Source organism: Penicillium chermesinum, assembly GCF_028974085.1.
Source record: "Penicillium chermesinum strain IBT 19713 chromosome Unknown utg000005l:1.0-4115287.0:1.0-4118363.0, whole genome shotgun sequence".
In the NCBI taxonomy this organism is placed as follows: Eukaryota; Fungi; Ascomycota; class Eurotiomycetes; order Eurotiales; family Aspergillaceae; genus Penicillium; species Penicillium chermesinum.
In genome coordinates, this window is record NW_026695315.1 from 177,027 (window position 1) to 197,271 (window position 20,245).

At 51.1% G+C, this 20,245-nt stretch overlaps 7 protein-coding genes across 7 annotated transcripts; 5 read left to right on the forward strand and 2 right to left on the reverse strand.

The window, feature by feature from the left end:
- Positions 1-839: 839 nt before the first annotated feature.
- On the forward strand, positions 840-2,048 carry N7468_006227 (FAD-dependent oxidoreductase; the record flags this gene model as incomplete). The annotated part of the gene is made up of 1 exon (XM_058475523.1): positions 840-2,048. One exon carries the CDS (start codon positions 840-842, stop codon positions 2,046-2,048), a length of 1,209 nt encoding a protein of 402 aa, XP_058328413.1.
- A 2,513-nt stretch (positions 2,049-4,561) lies between these two features.
- N7468_006228 (uncharacterized protein) lies at positions 4,562-7,972 on the forward strand (the record flags this gene model as incomplete). Its single annotated transcript, XM_058475524.1, has 3 exons — positions 4,562-4,666; positions 4,712-5,178; positions 5,242-7,972. The coding sequence occupies 3 exons, from the start codon at positions 4,562-4,564 to the stop codon at positions 7,970-7,972; spliced, it is 3,303 nt and encodes a 1,100-aa protein (XP_058328414.1).
- A 1,163-nt stretch (positions 7,973-9,135) lies between these two features.
- Positions 9,136-11,101, forward strand: N7468_006229 (phosphatidylinositol-3-phosphate-binding ubiquitin-protein ligase; the record flags this gene model as incomplete). The annotated part of the gene is made up of 2 exons (XM_058475525.1): positions 9,136-10,473; positions 10,526-11,101. The coding sequence occupies 2 exons, from the start codon at positions 9,136-9,138 to the stop codon at positions 11,099-11,101; spliced, it is 1,914 nt and encodes a 637-aa protein (XP_058328415.1).
- A 362-nt stretch (positions 11,102-11,463) lies between these two features.
- N7468_006230 (uncharacterized protein) lies at positions 11,464-13,971 on the reverse strand (the record flags this gene model as incomplete). Its single annotated transcript, XM_058475526.1, has 2 exons — positions 11,464-13,122; positions 13,264-13,971. 2 exons carry the CDS (start codon positions 13,969-13,971, stop codon positions 11,464-11,466), a joined length of 2,367 nt encoding a protein of 788 aa, XP_058328416.1.
- Positions 13,972-14,442: 471 nt separating this feature from the next.
- On the reverse strand, positions 14,443-15,018 carry N7468_006231 (Clr5 domain-containing protein; the record flags this gene model as incomplete). The annotated part of the gene is made up of 3 exons (XM_058475527.1): positions 14,443-14,585; positions 14,634-14,845; positions 14,900-15,018. 3 exons carry the CDS (start codon positions 15,016-15,018, stop codon positions 14,443-14,445), a joined length of 474 nt encoding a protein of 157 aa, XP_058328417.1.
- A 999-nt stretch (positions 15,019-16,017) lies between these two features.
- Positions 16,018-16,485, forward strand: N7468_006232 (uncharacterized protein; the record flags this gene model as incomplete). The annotated part of the gene is made up of 1 exon (XM_058475528.1): positions 16,018-16,485. The coding sequence occupies one exon, from the start codon at positions 16,018-16,020 to the stop codon at positions 16,483-16,485; it is 468 nt and encodes a 155-aa protein (XP_058328418.1).
- A 1,044-nt stretch (positions 16,486-17,529) lies between these two features.
- On the forward strand, positions 17,530-20,099 carry N7468_006233 (putative C6 transcription factor (War1); the record flags this gene model as incomplete). Its single annotated transcript, XM_058475529.1, has 3 exons — positions 17,530-18,934; positions 18,983-19,503; positions 19,566-20,099. The coding sequence occupies 3 exons, from the start codon at positions 17,530-17,532 to the stop codon at positions 20,097-20,099; spliced, it is 2,460 nt and encodes an 819-aa protein (XP_058328419.1).
- Positions 20,100-20,245: the final 146 nt, after the last annotated feature.

Here is a 20,245-nt window from a genome sequence, read left to right on the forward strand (position 1 = left end):
TCAATAAAATGAAACTGTCAACCATCTCCTGTTCGGATGAAGTAGAGCTGGCGATTGTTTGGAGTTGCCATCTTGTGCTGCTGGGTTTTGACTCGTTAAAGCTATGGTACGCAAGGCTGTTGTTTTTGTGGGAAAGGTAATAAAAGAGCTTGGAGATATAAATAGGGGAAGCCGTGGGAGGCTGTATACCTTGGAGTGGAATTGGGGTCTGGCTTCTAATTGAAGGCATACTTGGTTTTTTTTTAACGCCTTGCGAAATGCTAGATTCCATTCACATGAACTGGAAAGCCTCTACTATTGTTACTCTGAAGGAACTCGGGAGGATTGTGGTCCAGAGCGGATATTCAGCATGCTAGACCAGAAGAATTACTGGTCCAGAGCTGCCATCTGAACCCGTGCCCTACATGGGCTTTGCAGGGATCGATCATCAGGCTGGCATACATGCTCTTATATTGCGTAAGTGGAGATACCAGCGCAATTGAAGCTGAGCGACGTCGCAAGTCGTGCTGACGAGTTCGGGTCGAATCTATATTTGTTCGACGGAACTGAATAATTCATTTGATTAGACCAAGATTACGCATCTCCAAGTGAATCAATAGCGATTGCTTTGTCAACTAGCATCGCGGTCATTTGCGCCCCCACATATTGACCATGGCTGCTATTAGAGGTCGCAGTCGCGTCTCGCAGGCCCGGGGCCTCGCGGCCGCCGATTATAAATCCATCGGAGGACCGAGCAGCGAGCATCTAAACCTAAATCAACAAAGGGATCTATAACCTTATAACTGTAGATGCCCTCACCAGATTCCAGATGATCAAAGTATCGCATTTGTAAACCCACAATGACTACAATCACCCGAAAACCTATCCTCATCTCCGGAGCAGGCCTGGCATCCCTTCTCCTCGGCCAAGCCCTCCGCCGCGCTTCAATCCCATTCCTGATCTTCGAGCGGGACAGCTCCATCTCATTCCGCGCCCAAGGATACAGACTACGCCTGTCCGTCGAAGGCCTGGATGCTATAGAGTCGGTTCTCGCGCCCGAAGATTGGAAGACATTCTGGGATACATGCGGTAAGACGGGCGGGGCTGGATTCTCGTCCATCGACGCGATAACGGGCGAACAGCATCCCGAGCTGACAGCTGATAACAATAAAACCCCGCCCATTCCGAAGGAGGTTCTGAAATCGCGCGGGGATAAAATTGTGGGCATTTCCCGCGGTGACATGCGCAGGCTCTTCATGACTGGGTGTGAGCCTTATATCAAGTGGGCGCACAGAGTCACAGGGTACGAGCTACTGCCTGATGGCGTCCGGGCCATTTTCGCCGATGGATCGAAGTCCGAGGAAGGGGAGATGCTGATTGCTGGCGAGGGAATCTACTCAAAGGTCGCAAAGCAGCTTTCCCAAGGAAAGCTCAAGGTGTACGACACTGGCGCGAGAGGAATTCACGGCCAAGCACCGGCGCCGGCGTTTAAAGAGCTCGGCGAGGGCGTTTGGCGAATGACAGACGATACTAAGCCTGGTGGTAGAGTGTTCACGATCACGAATGTACGGCCGGGAGAGGTCGACAATCCCAATATTGAGTTTGGCTGGACGATGGGAGCGCAGCCAGGCGTCATCAATGTACCCGGCGACGACTTCTCTATTATCGGGTCTTCGGCTGCAAATATTGCGAAGTCACTGACGACGAACTGGCACCCGCGACTAAAGCCTCTGTTCGAGCAAATGAATGTCTCCGAAGCAGCATTTTGGAAGATCACCTGCTCTACGCCCACTGGTGTCCCGGAATGGACGAACGAGCCTCGGGTAACTGTCATCGGGGACGCTGCGCACTCCATGACACCCGCGGGCGGAATTGGTGCGAACACGGCAGTTCGCGACTCGGCACTTCTTGGGAGACTTTTAACTGAGGCAGGTGGATATAGAAGTGACATTACTGCCAATTATGAGAAGCAGATGAGGATATATGCCAGCGAGGCAGTGGGAAAGAGTTATTCAATGGCGGAGGCGCAGTTTGGTATCAAGATTGACAAGAACTCTCCTACTGTTTGATATAGACCCTTAGAATTATCAGACGAATATAAGTTCACTCTACCCGAGCATCTGCGTTGGATACCATGTACTGGTACATACATGATGTAGTATTCATAGTAAGGGAAATCTGATCTTGCTAAGAGTTAGAAATATCTGTGAGGAGCCAGAAGATTTTAAGGTGAGTTTTCAACCGCATCGATGCATGCTCAACACGTCCGGACTGTGGCATTAAACAACTGTATGAGAGCACTAGTATATCCCCGTAATAAGCTCAATAGAGAAATATTGGATAGAAAGGGCATTTAGGGTAATTGTTTGTGCCAGTGCCTGTAATGAGCTCCAAGGCTGAGCTACAGGTTATGAGTAGTCCGTACGGATATATCAAAGCTCAGTTATCTCACGAGTCTCAAAGGCAGAGAGCTCTTGTTCCCTTCATTGAACCATTCGCTTGAATCTGAATTTCTGTAGTACTCAATTCCTAACCTTCTAACGGTGACTCGATTTCTGGCAGGTAATGGAATTCAGCTAGGTTGACCTGCAAGGGGTCTCGGCGGGAGCGACCAGTTGGTCTAGAACATCCAAGTATGCGAGAACCATGGACATAGTCTGACAGGGTGCAGACCCGTGATTATAGGATTCCGTTGCTCGGAGGGGCAGTCTGAGGACTTTTCACGGCGTCGTTGGCAGGAGAGGCTTCGATCATTTTAATGGGGAGGTAGGAGGCACGGATTGGAGCAATACTAATGGTTGACGTGAATCTGTTAAATATCAATCAGTTGTCAAATTGATGGTTCGTATAGTATGTCCATTGGTCTTGCAGGGTATGGTGCGGTTGGCAAATGAAGCAAGAAGCTCCTGTAGTTGACCACGGCAGCAAATGCCCTGGAGAAGAGCACACAGCTCTTGTGAGTTATGGCAATTACCGAGAGGCAACGCCTAACACGGAAAAGCTCTTGAGGGCATGGCATCCCGCCAATAGGAGAACATATCGAGTCTCAGTGTGAAAATCGCATTGTGAATGTCCATGCTGGGGTAGCCCTGCACGAACCACGAGGTTCGTGGGCAGCCCTACGCTCAGCCCTCAGTCCTCCGAACCACCAAAAAGTTTTAGTCATATTTCAGTGGCTAACCTCGGAAGATTTCCATGGAGCCAACATCTTCCCGGTTCACCCTTCAAGTTTCAAGCTCAACTGCTACTAAATTTACCATAGCTCCAGAGTACGTCCCAATGGGTAAGACATTGCCAAGACGCCATAGTATCCAGATTTCCTTCTTCTAGGAAATTGGAAAATGAAAGCTTGCCATCGTCATCTTTGACACAGAATAATACGGCTAGGGCTGTGCGACGACCCCTATACCCACTGTGAGCTAGTCATGTTGATCAGCTGCCGCTATTGGCGACTGTGTTTTGCCATTGAACCACCCAACGACCTTTATTCAGGTATCCCCACAAGACCTGAGACATTGCCATTCACTGAGCAGGTCTTGTGGACTAGAATATGATTCCAGCTTGAGCGCAAGCCACAGGGAGTGGATTACGGAGTACGTGCAGAGCATGTCTCATTTGGTGGCTGGGCGTACCTGACGGTATCTTTTTGTGCCAAAGGATGCCAAATAACTAGCGTAGCCAGCAGGAACACACCGGACATGGCGTCTACTAGCAAGTAATAACTGAGTGGGAACCGGTCAGCCGGTGAGACATGAGCGATAAGGTCAAGTGAAACACTAGCACGCATGTCGGTGGCTCGAAGTATGCTTGCGCAAAATACTCAGCGACAAGACGGCAATCTTGGGATGTCTGTAATGGATAACATGGGCCATGATCAGTTAAGAAGTGCAAGAGGGTAAGGTTAGAAAATAGGCATGGTCAGCTTCGTACAAGGCATCGACGCACGAGCCAGGGATGTGCAGCGGTCTAGAGTTTCTATTTTGGTTCACACTGCCACACTGCCACACTGCCGAACGGCCACACCTCAGATTAAGCGCCTGGGCTTTGCCAATATATTTCATCTTAGACACAAGGACATTCCTTAGTCTCTTCGCTGGGGTTGAAATGAGAGTAAAGGGTGAAAGGGTTAGGCTCTTTACAGACAAAAAAGAAATGGCAGTACTTCGTAGATCTTACTATGATGCCTAAACGTAGCCTCGTATCCACCCTGACCCAACAAGGCGCAGTAAACAATCGAGAGTATCCGTACTGAGAAATTTTCCCCTCAAGATAGTTTGTCGAAACGGGTTCCTAATTCTTCCCCGTTCCCTCAACTCCGGATCGTGCCGTGGTCTGCATTCCCCTGTACTTTGTGTCCGACCTTTCACCCCCCCCCTTCCCTTCTGACACCTGACTTGCCCCCTGCTCACGCTCGACACTCCTCACCTTTCCATTCTGACCGTGTTCACTCGCTCTTCGCCTCGATCCCAAGTCGATACACGCGCGCCAGGTGGACCGCGAATACCCTGGCTTCCCCCAATTGCCAACACAACGTGGATTCGACCACCCACGGGGGCTGACCTCCCCTAGGAGGTCATCCCGGATGCCCGAGACATTGGAGATGTGGTACGATTTGGCGCGCACCCGCGGGATAGCGTGGATGAGAGTTTGGTCGCTCGGTCCAGCCCAACCCGTTCTTCGCGACGCGGTGATCTTACAACTGTCGAGAGCCGATCGCTGAGACACGGATCAGAGGCGGCGGACAGGCTCGTGGAGCAGTTCAAGCTGGTGGATCTTACTCGGAAGCCTACTATTATGCTGGATTTCTCCCGCTACCGCCGCGCTGCTGGAATTTTCAAACTGTTTAGGCCAAGACACCATCGACTCCAACCCGTTAGCCCTCCAATACGTACCCCTCGACGTCGGTGTCTGGTTCAACCTGACGGATCCCTTGCGTCCACTGAATGTCACCGTCTACGGCAACGTATCTGGCCTAGCCGACCCGAGCCAAACTTATCCCGCGATCGACGATCCCAGTTGGTCCAATGATAACGATACCGTGGGGAAGATCGCTAACTTGGACACCGAGAATAATCGCTTGACCACCTTGATCACCCAGTTCGATGTCTTGAGCTACGTTGCGTGGCCCAATGGCACTGATTTCTGTGGGACGGTCGTACAAGGCCACTGTCCACTCGCGCCTGTTTTTCACGGCAACCTGTGAGTATGCCAGCCTAGTGTTGATGCAGCAGTAGAACTAACGTTAGAATTTCCACGATATAGGACCGATGTCCGGACGCTGGACGCCTTTTCCATGAAGCATAACATGCTTTCGACTTACCGATTCTCGACCATCTCCTCGACCTTCACAATTATATCTGGCGACCGTGCGAAGACCATCCTAGGCTGCATACAGGTTCCGATCACACCGGACTTTGGAGGAGCTCTGAAAAATGCATTGCGATATGTGCCCCTTGTTATCCTGATACTGATGGGGATCGCCACGGCTGCAGCTGGCATGTTCACGCCATGGGGCACCGTTGACGTGTTTCGCTGGACCAGCAACTACGGACGCGATGAAGATGTCCTGCGTCTAATCACGCCAGGGTTTGCTGATTGCTTACAGTATCTTCAGTTCGTGGTGCTGACAGGCGCTCTATCATTGGACTACCCGGGGTTCTTCCAGCCTGCTGTCAGCTATGGGGCTTGGTCCACTCTCATGTTCAACCAAAGCTTTCTCCATCCGCACGGTGGCTATACCCCCGTCCAAGATGGTGTATACACGGTCAATGGTACATATGGAATGGACCGAATGAATCAGTTGGTGGGTATGGACTCTACTCAGGACATCTGGCCTGGCATGATGGTTTGGCTTCTGGTCATATTGGCAGTCGTAATTGTGGTGGTTCAGCTGGGCTTCTTGCTACGCTGGATGCATCGCGAACTCGCCGATACCACCGAAGAAGACCTGCGAGCTAAGAACATGCCATTCACGGTAGGCAATGTCATCCGCGTCGTGTTCAACTATCTGCTTCTGCCCGTCGTCTCTCTTTGCTTCTTCCAGTTGGTCATCGCAAAGACGTCCCCGGCGTACTGTGTTGCTTTGGCTGCTCTGGTAATCGTTGTGCTGATCTGTTTCTTTGTCTGGTTCGCGCGCGTCATTTTCTCCACCAGACCAACATCTCATCTTTTCGACGATCTCCCTACGGTTTTGCTCTATGGGCCGCTTTATAACACATACTGTGACGATGCCGCAGCTTTTGCCATGGTGCCGATTGTCTTGAACATTCTTCGGGGTGTCGGTATCGGCGCTCTGCAGCCCTCGGGTATTGCCCAGGTCGTCCTGCTTGCAATCTGCGAAGTGATCTCAGTTCTCACTTTGATCGCTTTCCGACCGTTCCCCAGACCGACGCACATGAATCTTTATCATAGCATATTCTCTATCGTTCGATTCCTCACTATTATCCTGATGGTGACTTTTGTTCCATCGCTTGCCATCTCCAGCAGCACACGAGGCTGGATTGGATATCTCATTCTTGTCCTGCACGCTTTGGTTCTGATATTCGGCTTCTTCCTCAATGCCCTCCAGACCTTGATCGAAATTCTTGCCCGTCTTGCTGGCGCTGGGGGTGCTGCTCGTGGTGGTCTCACAAAGGTGTTTGGCAAGCGGCAGCTGTCCAGACGAAACCCTAGGGTCACGAGGCAGAGCTTGGGTTCCGAAGCTGCCATGCTCGCGCCGGACAGCAGGATGTCATCTCAATTTGATGGATCTCGCCCACGAAGCTTGTCGGGCAACTCGACTCTCTTGTTGAATCGCGCGACCGCAAGTGAAGGGCGTGTGAGTGGAATGGACTATGCGAGCTCCCAGGGCGGCCATAGCCGTGCTGCAAGTGCAAACCTTTACGCTCAGTCTCCGACTGCGTACCAAGGAGCTGGTGCTGCTTCACCTAGTAGCAGCACGTTTATGAGTCCTCAGCCTCGTGATCCGTACTATCGACCGCCCAGGCCAAACCGCCAGAGTTCCCAGCCGGAAGCTCCTGACCGTCGCAAACCAACGTCTAGAAGCTTTTTAAGGCGCAACAAAGTGGCTCAGCTGGAGAGTGAAGCTGGTGCGTCCGGTCGGAATACGCCTGTGCCAGCGTACCTTCCAGCGCCCAAGGATGACATGGAGCTGGATGACAGCAACCAACCAAAGGACTACGCAGTTCGCGAAGTTGACTTCTACTACCGGGTCCGGGGTCCTCCACTCTCGCAATCCCGAATTGGAACTCGAAAGCTCAAGACTGGACCCGCAGACCCGACTGGGCCCGTCTCTTCTGCTACAGGATGGTTCCGCAACTTGCTGCAGGGAAAGACCAAGGACAAGGGCAAGGGTTTCGAGGTCGTACGAAGTGCTCGGGCACCACCTCCCGGCCTCTTTCCGGAGGCTACCTATAACGAGCCGTACCAAGATGATCCAGAGAGCGGTGGCCACTCGCGTCACGTATCAAGAGGCGATGAGCCGTATCGTGATTCTGAAGGTGACGGCGAAGCCCCAACTTCGGCCGGAGTCGAAGCCCCTGTCCTTCCGCAGGTGACCTCTGTCGGTAGTATTGAGCTGCCGAGCCGTGTAGGATCCCAGCATACTCAACAAAACATAGAGCGTGGAGACGTAACGCCAAAAGGTCTCCCTGTTGTGACTGAAACCTCGTCGTCTACTCCTCAACCCCGAACGGAAACTCCCGACTCGGAACTTTTGCGGCCAGATTCCCCTACCCACGCACGGTTGCCCTTTAGCAGCGACAGCTCACCTTCTCGGAATCGGGAGCAGTCCATTGCATCTACATCTGGCTCCATTACTTCCAGCCACAAAATCGCTCATGAAGGCTCTCGCAGTGAACGGCCCTCCAGCGTGGGCTACGTAGCCCAACACCGGATGTCAGATAACATCCACGAAGCCAGCCCCGCGGACGAGCCATCATTCGCCGGTAGTACAGCAGAGCTAGTTGACGAGCAGGACCATCCCGGACCTTGAGCAATCCCTTTTTATAAACATTGCGGTCATCTTCGTACATTCAAAAAGCTATACCCCTCACATCACCATACACCTCCTAATTTCCTCCATCTACCTCCACTCAAACATCTTGTCTTGGACTTTGGCGGCTTGGAAGTTGCATGATGCCACAGTGACGAATTTCCTTTTTTCCATTCGAACCATGTCGTTGGCTGTTCTTGTATTCTTTGTACACGCTGTTTCCCAAAATTGCTGCAAGGCGTTCTGATCTCTTATATTCAAGTTTCTGGGTTGCTTGACCGTGCAGCTGCAATGCAGTTGCGACTTTAATACTCTGGCTAGTGTTTCTAATAAATACCTTGCTCAGGCATTTGCTGTACTGCTGTTTAAGAATGCAATTGATCAAGTACGAAGAATACTTCGGACAAGCTTGACTTGAATTATAGTGTTACTGAAACAAGGAGCAAACACAGACGACACTCGTACTTCCAAGTTCAGATTGCTGGCTATAATTAGCTCCTGTGGGCCATACAAACCCGAGTTCCCGAGTATCTGGAGATTGTCTCATTTCGAGGGCTCAAGGTCCTCTCCGATGCACCTGAACAGATACTTTCTTGCAAAGTACAAGTTCAGATTTCCTTTGATTCAAGTGACGAAACTTTCGATCGCCTCCCTAAGGCCGAGTCGTCGAATCATATCGGCCGATGATGGAAGCGGCCAAGATAAGCAAGGGCTGTATTGCCTCGCGTGACCGCCCGGCCCCACCCACCGATAAGCTCCGGGGGCGGTGCCTTTGGTCATCGAGCATCATTCGTCTTATTGTTTGATCTCCGCAACCTCTGGCTTGCATGCGTCTCAGCTGGTCTGTCTACCTTGCTACGAGGACTACCCTTGTACACCTTCTCGAGTCGCACAGATCATCACAGTGGGTAGTGTGGTGTCTGAAAGGGAGTGTTGCCTGTGCCCGGGAAGAGTCTATTAATAGCTATGATCTAGCAAGAGCTGTGAGTGTGCACATGGCGCCATGTTGATATAGTATGAAACACTGACACGACTTTCAAAGTGCAATAAAGGCTGAATGCTCGGTATAATATGATCGACAGTCGACTCTAATGACCCAAAGATCTCGTTGTGATCCAAATATACCATCACGCGAGCTCGCTCGAAACCAGGAGATACGCATAATGGACGCCCCTAGCCCTTCGTGGTCGGCCCCGATCCCAGACGGTGGCAGTGAATGGAGCGAGGAGCCAAGGGAATGTGACGCTGTGCGCCCTATGAGGATATCTGACAGCCCAGAAAGTGGCGACACGGAAGTGAGGAGTGATGGGACGGTAACAGCCCCGGGAAGTGAGGGCACAGGAAGAGATATCGAAGGGGAGTTTGAAGCAGAACAGTCTCAAACCATCGAAATTTCGGATGGCAGCTCTCCCCATAGCGCTCGATCAGTGGACTGTTTAACCCTAGATACGGTCTCAGGGTGCGCAGACAGTGGGGTCCCTACTGAACCTCATTACGGGCAAAGGCGTATGACTAGCGCAAGTGAAGAGGCTTGTCTACAGCGAACAAGATCTGGAGAAGATAGCCGCCAAGCACACCGTCATCCAGGCTTGCCGTACCGATCGATTTCTTTGACGGGCCATTCATCTAGCCGGAGTTCCGCGGCACCGGACCCTGGGTCGTCCTATGCTACAGCAATAGATATCACCTCATCACCACCGGAGGCAGGACCTTCGGGGGCTAATCAGCGCAGCACCCGGCGATCTTCAAACACCCCCAACGCTCTCCCTTATCAAACACAGACCTTCCCGCGCTATTACTCTAACCCTGATAATTTCGTCGCCGCCCAAAGCCCTGCAACCCATACCTCCTCTTCGAACACTTATTCCATGCCACGCATGCCTCGAAGGCAGCACTCAACACTGCTACGGGAGAACACAAGCGACAATATGCAAGCCGGACGGCCGCGCGTTCAGTCAGATGCTGTTAGATCCCGAAGTCTTCGATACTCTGGGATTGAGTTTCCTCCGTGGCAGCCAGGCACGATGGATGAAGAGAATTTGAGACGCGCGATCAATGTAGATGACGAGGAAGTCGAACCAGATCTGCCACGGTGGCAACCTGACTCGGAAGTTGATTTTTGTCCAATTTGTGGGAACGAATTCAGCTTCTGGTATCGGAAGCATCATTGTCGGAAGTGTGGACGTGTCGTATGCGCTTCATGCTCTCCGCATCGAATCACGATCCCCCGACAATACATCGTTCGCCCACCAGACTCTGGACAGTCCAAAGAAGCCTCCCCGGCGCCAGCTCGTCAAGTGGTTGATTTGACTGGCGATGAACCCGTTATATTATCTCCTGTACTCAACCCCGCACTCGGTGGCGGGGAAGAAGTACGCCTTTGCAACCCGTGTGTCCCAGATCCCAATCCCAATCCTCTGAGTTATGGCCCACTTCGGTCTCGTGGACATAGATCTACCCATTCTCTGCCTTCAATTGGCAACCTCCTAACAAGGCCGGTGGTAAGTTACACAGTCCCCGATATTGATGTAACAGCATCTAACATATCAACAGGATGAAGACCCAGATCGCGATCGCGAAAATCGCGGCTACAGCCCCGAATTCTTTCAGTATCCGGGCGCCGAAGAGCAGCGCCGACAGGCATCCCAATCTCAGTACTATGTCAACCCACCCCGTCAATCTCTCCCATTAGCCCACCAGCCAAGACGCAGGACCATATCCGAGGAAGACCTTTGTCCGATTTGTGGTCGACTTTTCCCAGAACTCAGCCCGGAAAACCCTGCAGAAGCTCGAGAAGCGCATGTTCGCGATTGTATCGAGAACTTTGGCGCTTCAGCGCCTCGAGTAAGTGGTCCTTCTACTCCCACTAGTGGAGCTACAACTACACGACGGGGCCCTGCTCCGCCTCCACCGCCGCCGCCACCTGCAGCCCGTATGGTAGAATTTACTGCTACGGAGAAAGACTGCATCGGGGAGGATGGTGGTGTTGGGGAGTGTACCATCTGCATGGAGGACTACGAGGTCGGGGAAAGCCTAGCTCGGTTAGAGTGCCTGTGTAAGTTCCATAAGGACTGCATTATTGGCTGGTTCAAGCAGAAGATGGAGTGTCCTGTACATAAGTACTGTTAGGAATTGAGGCATGTAGCTTGTGATTCGTCTAGCAGGGTGAGCACTTCTCGAAATATGCCAAGTTGGTGCTTTTTGATTTATTTGCTGAATTTACCTAGCGTCTGGCGGTCTTCTTATGGTTAGATATCCCTGAACAATGATTTCATTTACAGAACGAAATTTATACTTGTAGTGTACACCTCGAACTGGGATGCTCTTAAGGTAGCTTGTGCTAAGCAGAGAGCAGGCAAACAGCGCACTCAGATCTCACCACTAGCAAGGCCCTCCCCTTTATCCTAGAATCCCTAGTATCAGAGAACTAAGAGAAGATCGAAGACAAGATTAACTGGATTCAGATGATTGGCATGGTGTCGGGGGATCCACTACAACTTGAACATGTAATTCCGGGGACCATAACTACTGTAATAGAGAGCCTCTTTATAATTAATTCTAAAGCCGGAAAGAGAAAAATTCAACTTTTGAGCGAAAATACAATCTAGATCAACAGACCACTCTTCATTCCTCCGTTCTGAGTCACTTTCAAGACTCCTCCTGCTGAAAGACCTCAGGAGTTTGGCAGCAGCCCAATGCGCATTCTTCTCAGCAAGTCGGATTGCTTCTTTATACTGTTCAGCCCCTTTGCCAGAGATCACAACTCCTTCGTCGAACAGCATTTTCAACATGTCTATTCGACCATATTCTGCAGCCCCCTGGAGGGCAGTTCGTCCTTCGTATTTTGCTGCAGGCTCGTTGACATCGGCACCGAGATCGATCAACTTTCGGGCAATTCCGAAGAAGCCCTTGATGGCGGCGAGCTGTAAGGCAGTAGCCCCGCCAGTTTCAGCAGGAGCTCCGTCAATCCTCGCCCCATGCTCCAAGAGGATGTCAATGATTTCCAGGTTACCTTTCTCCACAGCTAACTGCAAGGGCGTTCGTCGACGTCCACCCTCACCCAAGTAGTTGACATCAACTAGCGGTGCCAAATCTCGGACAACTGGTAATAGCTGATTGGTCACAGCAGCCTGCAATGATGTGGCCCTATGCGAATAATTATAAGCTTCTATGTCCAGTCTTGGAGACAGGTTCATCAAGAATCGGGTCGTTTCGAAACCAAAGTCCTCACGTTGAATTGCATATACCAAAGCATGTCCAACTTCGTCCGAATCCCAGGGCGCCCATTCAATCAAAATTTTGAGCAGCCTCGTGTCTCTGAAGTACGCGGCTAAGTCCAGGACTGAAATGAACTTGAATGCGCGGGGAGAGAAACACCGTTCTGTTCCTAGCTTGAGCGGAACTCCCCTAGGGCTAATGCCATTTGACCGAAACACGGCTAGAATACTATAAAGCTGCTCAAGTCCCTGTTTCCCATAGCGATCTTTTCCGTACCATTGGTGAAAGAGAGCGATGGTGTTTCCAACGGCGGAGGGTGCGTAGCCCCAAAACCTGGATAGCAAGAGTCGAGCAGTTTCAAGATCATGTGGTCTCTTCTCCAGCGCCACAATGACAGCCTCTTCAGTAACTAAAGCTCCAATCTCCAAGAGGGCGCATAGTAGCTCGTTTTGGTCTTTTCCGATGACAACTTCCAGCAGCCCTGATATGGATTTACTAAAGCTGTGAGTTCCATAATGGCCAAGGCCCCTGTACACTTGAAGTAGGTGGAGAAACAATTGAATATCCACGTCCCTTTTCGAGTCAAGGACAGCAGTGAGTATACGAGGGCCAGATGACTGTAAAACGCTTTGCAAAATCCCGTTTTGCTGCATATATACCGCTACCCGTAAACTGGGTATTTTGTTCATCTTGAGCGGCATGTTGACAGCTCCGTGGGCCAGTAGGTAGTCAAACATGACCATATTGCCAGTCTCAAGAGCCGCTCCGAGAAGAGTGTCTGGGGTTTGGGTGTATCTGTCATCGAATCTTGCGCCCGAAAGAATCAGAAGCTCAAGTATATCTACAGATTCGCTCTGTATAGCTTTCATCAAAGGAGAAGTTTTAAGTTCTCCATCGAATGTGAAGGTATTTCTTTCAAGCATAGCCCCATGCTGTATCAGGAGTTCGCAAAGCCTCAGATTTTGATTTGCTGCAGCGTACTCAAGCAAAAGGTACTCAGTGCTATCCGCGATTCATATATCAACTCCGATCTCAATAAGCTTTTTGCATAAAGCAAGGTCATTAAAACGCACAGCGAGTGTCAAAGGAGACATGTAACCTGTGGGATTTGGTCCAGGATTCATATGATTGAGAGTCTCCAGGGTGGACTGTGAGAGGTCGGACTTACGTCTCAACAGACGGGTAGAAACAAGGCCCAATAATGTAGTGAAAATTCGTCTGCATTCACCTGGCAACAGAGAACTGGGCGGGGGGCAATCGTCGCTATGCACTTCGAACAACTCATCACCATTGACTGTTGCTCCTTTGGCTAAAAGAAGCTCAACCACTTCAGAAGACCCGCGAACCACAGCCAGTGGAAGCAGCGCATCGTACCTATATCCGAGTTCTGGAGGTGCTCTTATGTTAACGTCAGGAGTGGCAAGTATAACTTCCTTGCCCGAATGTCGATTTGAGTTCCACAAGCGGAGCTCATGCACGCAAGAAAACGTTGGGATAGCCCCGTGGGATAATAACACCGGCGCGGTATCACAGATGCCGAGAATTGCGTGATAGAGTGGCGGTGTCTCACTATCAACAGAGAGGTTCACATCCGCACCGAAGGAAATTAGGAGCTCGAGAAGCTCTACGTTCTCTTCCTGTGCTGCGATTTCTAAAGGGGTGCCAGCTTCCCCAAAGCCAGTATTGACCGGTCTATTAGGGTCCATTCCGGCTTTCAGCATCATCTCCACAGGCTTGATATCATCTGACAATAGAGCACAAGAAAACAGCCTTTCCGTCATGGCTTCGGCAGTTGGCTCAGATGAATACAAAGAGTAACTTGAAATATTCTTCGGTACACCAGATTGAATTTTTGAAGAGTTGTAGGGATTCGCCAAAAAAAACCTTCGTCGTAGAGATCAAGTTTATTTGACCAAAAGTAAAGAGCCACTGCTAGAATGTTTTCACCTCTTCGCCCTGGACTGCTGATGGGACATATAAGACGGTCGTGTTGGCCTTCGAACTCCTCTGGCATCAGGACTGCTAGGGAATTTTTCGCCGAATTCACAAATTGTGCTTCTGTTAGGCTTCCGTTGATATTGCTGTTTGATAAAATCCCTAACGCTTTTAAGAATTTTAAGAATACTCGGTGGATATCTCTAGGAACTGCGATTTCATGGTGGGCATACTGCATCGCCCCAAAAAACATGAGCGGGAAGGATATTTCTAAGGGAACCCCTCCCATATTAGCTCAAAAGTAGGAGGTGCTTGGTCTAATTGGCCATACCGTGTTCAATGGGTGCTCGAATTTGCCTAAGAAACCTTGACCAAGGCAAGGTCGTGGTAGTGAAAATACTCGCACTAGGTGGCCCTGGAGTCCGTATCTCCACACCTCCTGGGGTACTTGGCGATGGAGCTTGAAGCATGTTAGTTTAGATATGTCACTTCCTTGTTTGCATCCTACCATTGTATTCTGCTGTTGTGACGTAGCCTGTTCCATATGTTGCCCTCGAGAGTTTTAGCGGTGAAATGCGAGTCCCGTCAATGTAGACCTCGCTGTCTTTGGCATATACGCGTTTCCTTTTGTCAACTCTTTTACTGGTCCACTTTAGGATTTCCGATGAGCAATTTTTCCTGAAACCCCATTTTGTGAATTTCCTCTGGTACTGGCCCTTGCTATTTTCCGCATTAGCTCGATGTTGCCGAGGGGATAGTTGTTAATGGACATACGACTTGTTGAAAGAGTAATTAGATGACATGTAAGCCATAGTTGCTTTCAAGGAATGTCCTTCATGAACATAGAGACGCTCGATCTCCTGTTTGAATGAATTCCATTCTTCCTCGGACATCGTTTATGACTGTTGGGGGAGGGAAGATCTTGAAGGAAATGGAAAGTGACTTGGAAGTCTTTGGGAAGAAATGTGTTCTTCGATGGTGTTTAAGTACTTTCCTCTTCTTTCTTTTCTTTTTCTGTTCCCTGCTATAGCCAGTCGCACTAGAGCCGCCGATGGGGGCCACAAGGCAACCGGACAGATTACCACGCTGCTGCATGATTGGGCGATTACAGAATATCGCGATGATGAGCCCCACCGCCATTTCGTGTCCGCCACCGACTGCGTCGCCGGAATCCTGTGGATTGATTCGTTGGTTTCGTAATATCGGTTCCACCCCGCCAGTACTTATCAAGGGGAGGGAGCTTGGTTGGACACTGGGGCAAAGTGTGCTGATTCGTTGATTTCATAATATCGGTTCCACACCGCACGTACTGATCAGGGACCCCGTTTGGGAACCTGGGACAAAAGTGTGCGCACCTGCATAAGCTCGACCATCAACCCGCTATACTCCTCTTTCTGCCGTCGAACATAAATGATAGAAAAGTTTTCATTTGCGGACTACCTAAATATCGCCTTGGATTTTTGGAATAGGGAAAGTTTCCTTACTATCCATTAGACTGTGATTCGTCCATTCCCAAATATCGCTCCAATGTGCTGGCCGAGGCTGAACGCATTTCCTTACCATCGCCCTGATCCTGCGCCCCCCCTATATTTTGACTGCGTACTGCAAATCCTGCTATTATGCCACACGAGGAACTCTCTCAAGTATATATTTGTCCACCCCGACCAATCCAGGGACAACCACCCAGAGCTTTTCGAACATCGGACGGTCTCTCTTACCGGTACCGATATTGTTCCTCCTTAGTTTTTGCTACTCGATAGCCGTGTACAGCCTTGGCAAGTCGTCGAGGGCCAAGACTCACCACTTGAACATGTATGAGAACAACATGTACAACTCCAGGAATGGTGCCATCAATACACCTTCATCCATTCCCGTACCTTTCGCCAGCGGCCATGCCTGGTCGGGAGAGAACAGCTGCATCAGTCACGTACCATATCAGCCAACCCAAGGCATACAAGCCACTAGAATCGCCCATCCGCCTGGCATTGGTAGAGCCGACCGAAGGACAGCGGCATCGGAAGTGCCGGCATCGATCAACATCGCGTATTCAGGTTCTGTTCAGCCCTCAGTTCGCTCCACAATGCATGACGCTTTGTTCTCGGATGAAAGCTTTCCAAACTCAATGCTCTCTCAGTCCTGTGCCTCGCAGTTCCCACCACATACGGAGAGTCATGGGCAACATGGGGGGAGGTATAAATCGCCCAGAAGATCTGTCGGTTGGTACCTCGTCCAACGGCCCAGCCAATGCGCAATCAGAACGGTATGTTCACAGGAAGTTGTCCCCCAGGGCCGACTCAGACTCGAAGTTCAACGCCTCTTCTGACAATCTCATCTCAAAGCTTTGCCCAACCTGCCCGTGAGATGTTTTATTGCAAGTGGAATGGTTGTGAATACCACGGGGCTTTCCTGCACAAATCCACTCTTCTTCGCCACTTGCAAACATTCCACGTTTCTCCCGAGATGCATCGCTGCCCTGCCGAAGGTTGTACGAAGGTTTGCAAACGCAAAGACAATCTCAAGCAACACATACGGAATTGCCACGGTTCTCACTAGAGGGTCTTCCGCAAGCTTCATCGACCCGCAGCACCATCAATCCATACACGGGGAATGGCTAAGTCTGCTTCTGGTTGGATTGTGTGTTCCAAATCATACTTCAAATGGTGTGGAGCCACTATGTGCCATCGAGGACTGGCAGTGGCAAGTCGACGGAGGCCCGAAAGCCGGAATGTACGTTAGTGTTCCTCTTGCGTTCTAGAAATGTTTTGGCGATTTCGCCCGCGCGACGATCGTTGCACGTGGGAATAAAGTTATCATGTCGATGCACGGGTACTACCTATGAATCTTTGTGCATAAGTGTAATTGTAGACTCGAGTAACAAGTACCTTTGAAGGAGCAGATTCAAACAGCGCGACCGGGAAAAGTGGCCGCGATCACGTGTGCTGACAACTTTTTCGACACGAAGGTGTCTTTACTTTCTGCAGGTGCAGCTCCGGCATCAAAGCGAGTCTTCCAGATTTCTGAGATAGACGCGGTTGCAGTATAACAGCGGTTGCATCCAGTGAGACAGACCACTGCCCAGCCACGGAGCAGCCGGGGTAACTGGCTTGAGCCCCAGCGTCGGCGAGTCGGCGGTCGGCCCTCCGTTCAAATCTCTCCGACGTGAGAGACAAGCAATACTGTGGGGTTCATCACTCCGTCAGCCCAGGGGAGCTCCCCTCGCAATTGGACACCTCTGAGCTTCTTGTCCCCTCGGGGGCCCTACCGGTTCAAACAGTGACTGGCTCGCGAATTGATCCAGGGTCCCGCCATACCCGAACCCTAATAAAGATCTTCAAGCGCATAGACAGGGTACACGCGCGCAGTAATTTGACCGGATCTTTCGTCGCTCCGAATGACCGATCAGGATGGCAGACTACTCTGAGCCACCGTCCCACTTCTCTGCAAACGTGCATGCAGCTGGATCACACCTTGAGCGCACCCCCTCCACCGAGGCGGATGACGGACGTGCAGATTTGGAGATCAAGCGTCCGCGAGCCTGCGATCCGTGCCGCCAGTTGAAGGTCCGATGTGACCCGGACCCGGCGCGCCCTGATGGCGCTTGTAAGCGCTGTGCTAAGGCGCGACGCCAATGCATTGTCACTGCGCCAACTCGTAAGCGCCAGAAGAAGACGGATAGTCGAGTCACAGAGCTGGAACGAAAAATTGACGCTTTGACTGCCACCCTGCAAGCTGGGCAGCATGGCCAACATAACCCCAGTCCGTCCTTAGGAGCGCCCTCAAGTAGTCAGAGCTCATCACGGCGATGGCTCCATGAAGTTCCCAATGGAGCCGGCACTAAGCGACCTTATGAGGAGATCGATACCTCCCAATATCCACCTAACCACCCTGATAGTACACAGCAGAGTTCAAGTCAAACAGATGCGAGGCACTGGCGTAGACCTCTTGCTGGCGGATTCGCACCACCTTTCGCCAAGCCCACTGTCGAAGCTGACTATGTTGATGTCATTGATAGAGGCATGATCAGTCTTGAAGTCGCAAGCGCGTCTTTCGACCGGTATGTCAAGGATATGGCAGAGGAGATGCCGGTGGTCGTTTTCCCGCCAGGGACGACGATGGACGACGTGCGCCGCGGGAAACCGGCTCTGTTTCTGTCAGTCATTAGTGTAGCTGTTGGAAAGTTCGACAAAGAGATTCAGATGCCTCTCATCACAGACTTCTTCCGCCTCGCTGCAGAGAGCATAGTCGTCAAGGGCAACAAGTCCCTCGAGCTTGTTCAGGCCCTACTAGTGCAAGCAATCTGGTACATCCCCCCAGATAATCTGGAGGAACTCAAGTTTTACCAAATCATTCACATGGCCATTGCTGTCTCCATGGATTTGGGTCTGAATCGCCTTTCGAACGGAGACATTAAACCACTGGCTCGACTTCGGGATATTATCGCAAAGAAACACTTTGGCCCAGCAGTCGACCTGGACGGACCCGAGGCGAGGCGTACATGGCTAGGATGCTATTTCCTGGGCGTGCAGGTGTCAACAGCCTTGAGGCGAATTCACCTTGTCCGATGGCAACCGTACATGGACGAATGCATCCAAATTCTGGAAAACCACCCAGATGCTCTACCCAGTGACCGCAGACTTGTTTGGTGGGCGAAATTGGGGTGGATCATGGAGCAGGCTGGACTGCAGCTCCTCCCGGAGGACTCCAAATCAATAACTGCTTTTGCTGATAGCAAGGTCCGATACACGATCAGAGCTTTTTCGAACCAACTATCGCAGTACCGCAAAGACATCCCGGAGGAATTCTGGACAAGTAAGTATACCTATTTGAGCCTGTGATAACATTCTGACTCGAATCCAGCTCCTCTTGCTCATACATATTACGCAATGGTACTTTTTGTTCATGAAAGTGCGATGGGGGTCGATTGCAGAGACGAGTCCAACTCTACGAACGGGGAACTCCCCCCGGCGGCGATAGCCCCTTACGTCGACGCACTCTCGTCATGTATTCACGCAATCCACAAAACCTTGGATACCATCTCCAATGTGGACGTGGAAAGATTCACCAACCTGCCCACTCTGGCAGTTGCTCGCACTGCGTACCCGGTGGTTAGCTTGGTCAAGATCTACTCCCTCATTACCGCGCCGGGCTCACGCATCAGCCAAATCGTTGATCAGGATAGCCTCAAAGTACAGGAATACCTGGAGAAAGTCATCGACCATTATCGCGCCGCCGCTGCCCTGAACGCCGGTCGGGTCGCTGCCAAATTTGGCAATATCCTCATGATGCTACGGAATTGGTTTATGAAAAAGAAGGAAAACGGCCCAGAGCTGCGAGAGATCTTTGGTACGGAGACAAGATCGGACACGCCCAGTGATCGAGTAAGTCACCCAGTCCAGAAGCTTCTCGAGTGGATCCAAGCTAACTGCATCGGCATGTCAAGGCTAGAAACACACCCTTGCATGTTCTCAGCGAACTAGCCATGGACTCATCTCGCCCACCGGCAACCTCATCCCCTCGTGGAAAGAAGGCTGTCTTCTCACCACCAAGGCTGAATCAAGAACGGACGCAAAACCGCGGGGCATCATCTCACGCCCACACAATGGGCAGTATCACATCTTCAAGATCTGAACCCAGCCCCGCTCCAGCAAACCCTACCTGGCCCACCCCGTCTTTCTCCCCTCCGATTCCCGGCTCACATGACCCCAGTGTGACGGGGAGCAGGCCCCTTTATCAACAATTCCCCAACGCGGACTCCTCACCCGTATACGGGATGCAGTCCCAGGCACCGTCTATGCACAACTCATATATGGCCGCGCCGGGCATGGGCATGCCCATCGGACAATCGACAACAATGGCCCCAGAAATGCCCATGGATGGGGCCCTCAACACCGACAACCTGTTCGCAATCGGCAACATCATTGAAGAAGGCCTGTTCTCGTTTCCATTTGCATTCGACGGAAACTTCCAATTCTGATACCCTCGACGCTGTACCTAGCTCTAGATATACCCCTACCGCGCAATATCCTACTAGTAATGCCGACGCAAAACATATGGAAAACCTGACTTGATATCCCGGTGAAATCTGTAACTGTACAACTGTCGTTCTAACTGTGGTGGGTA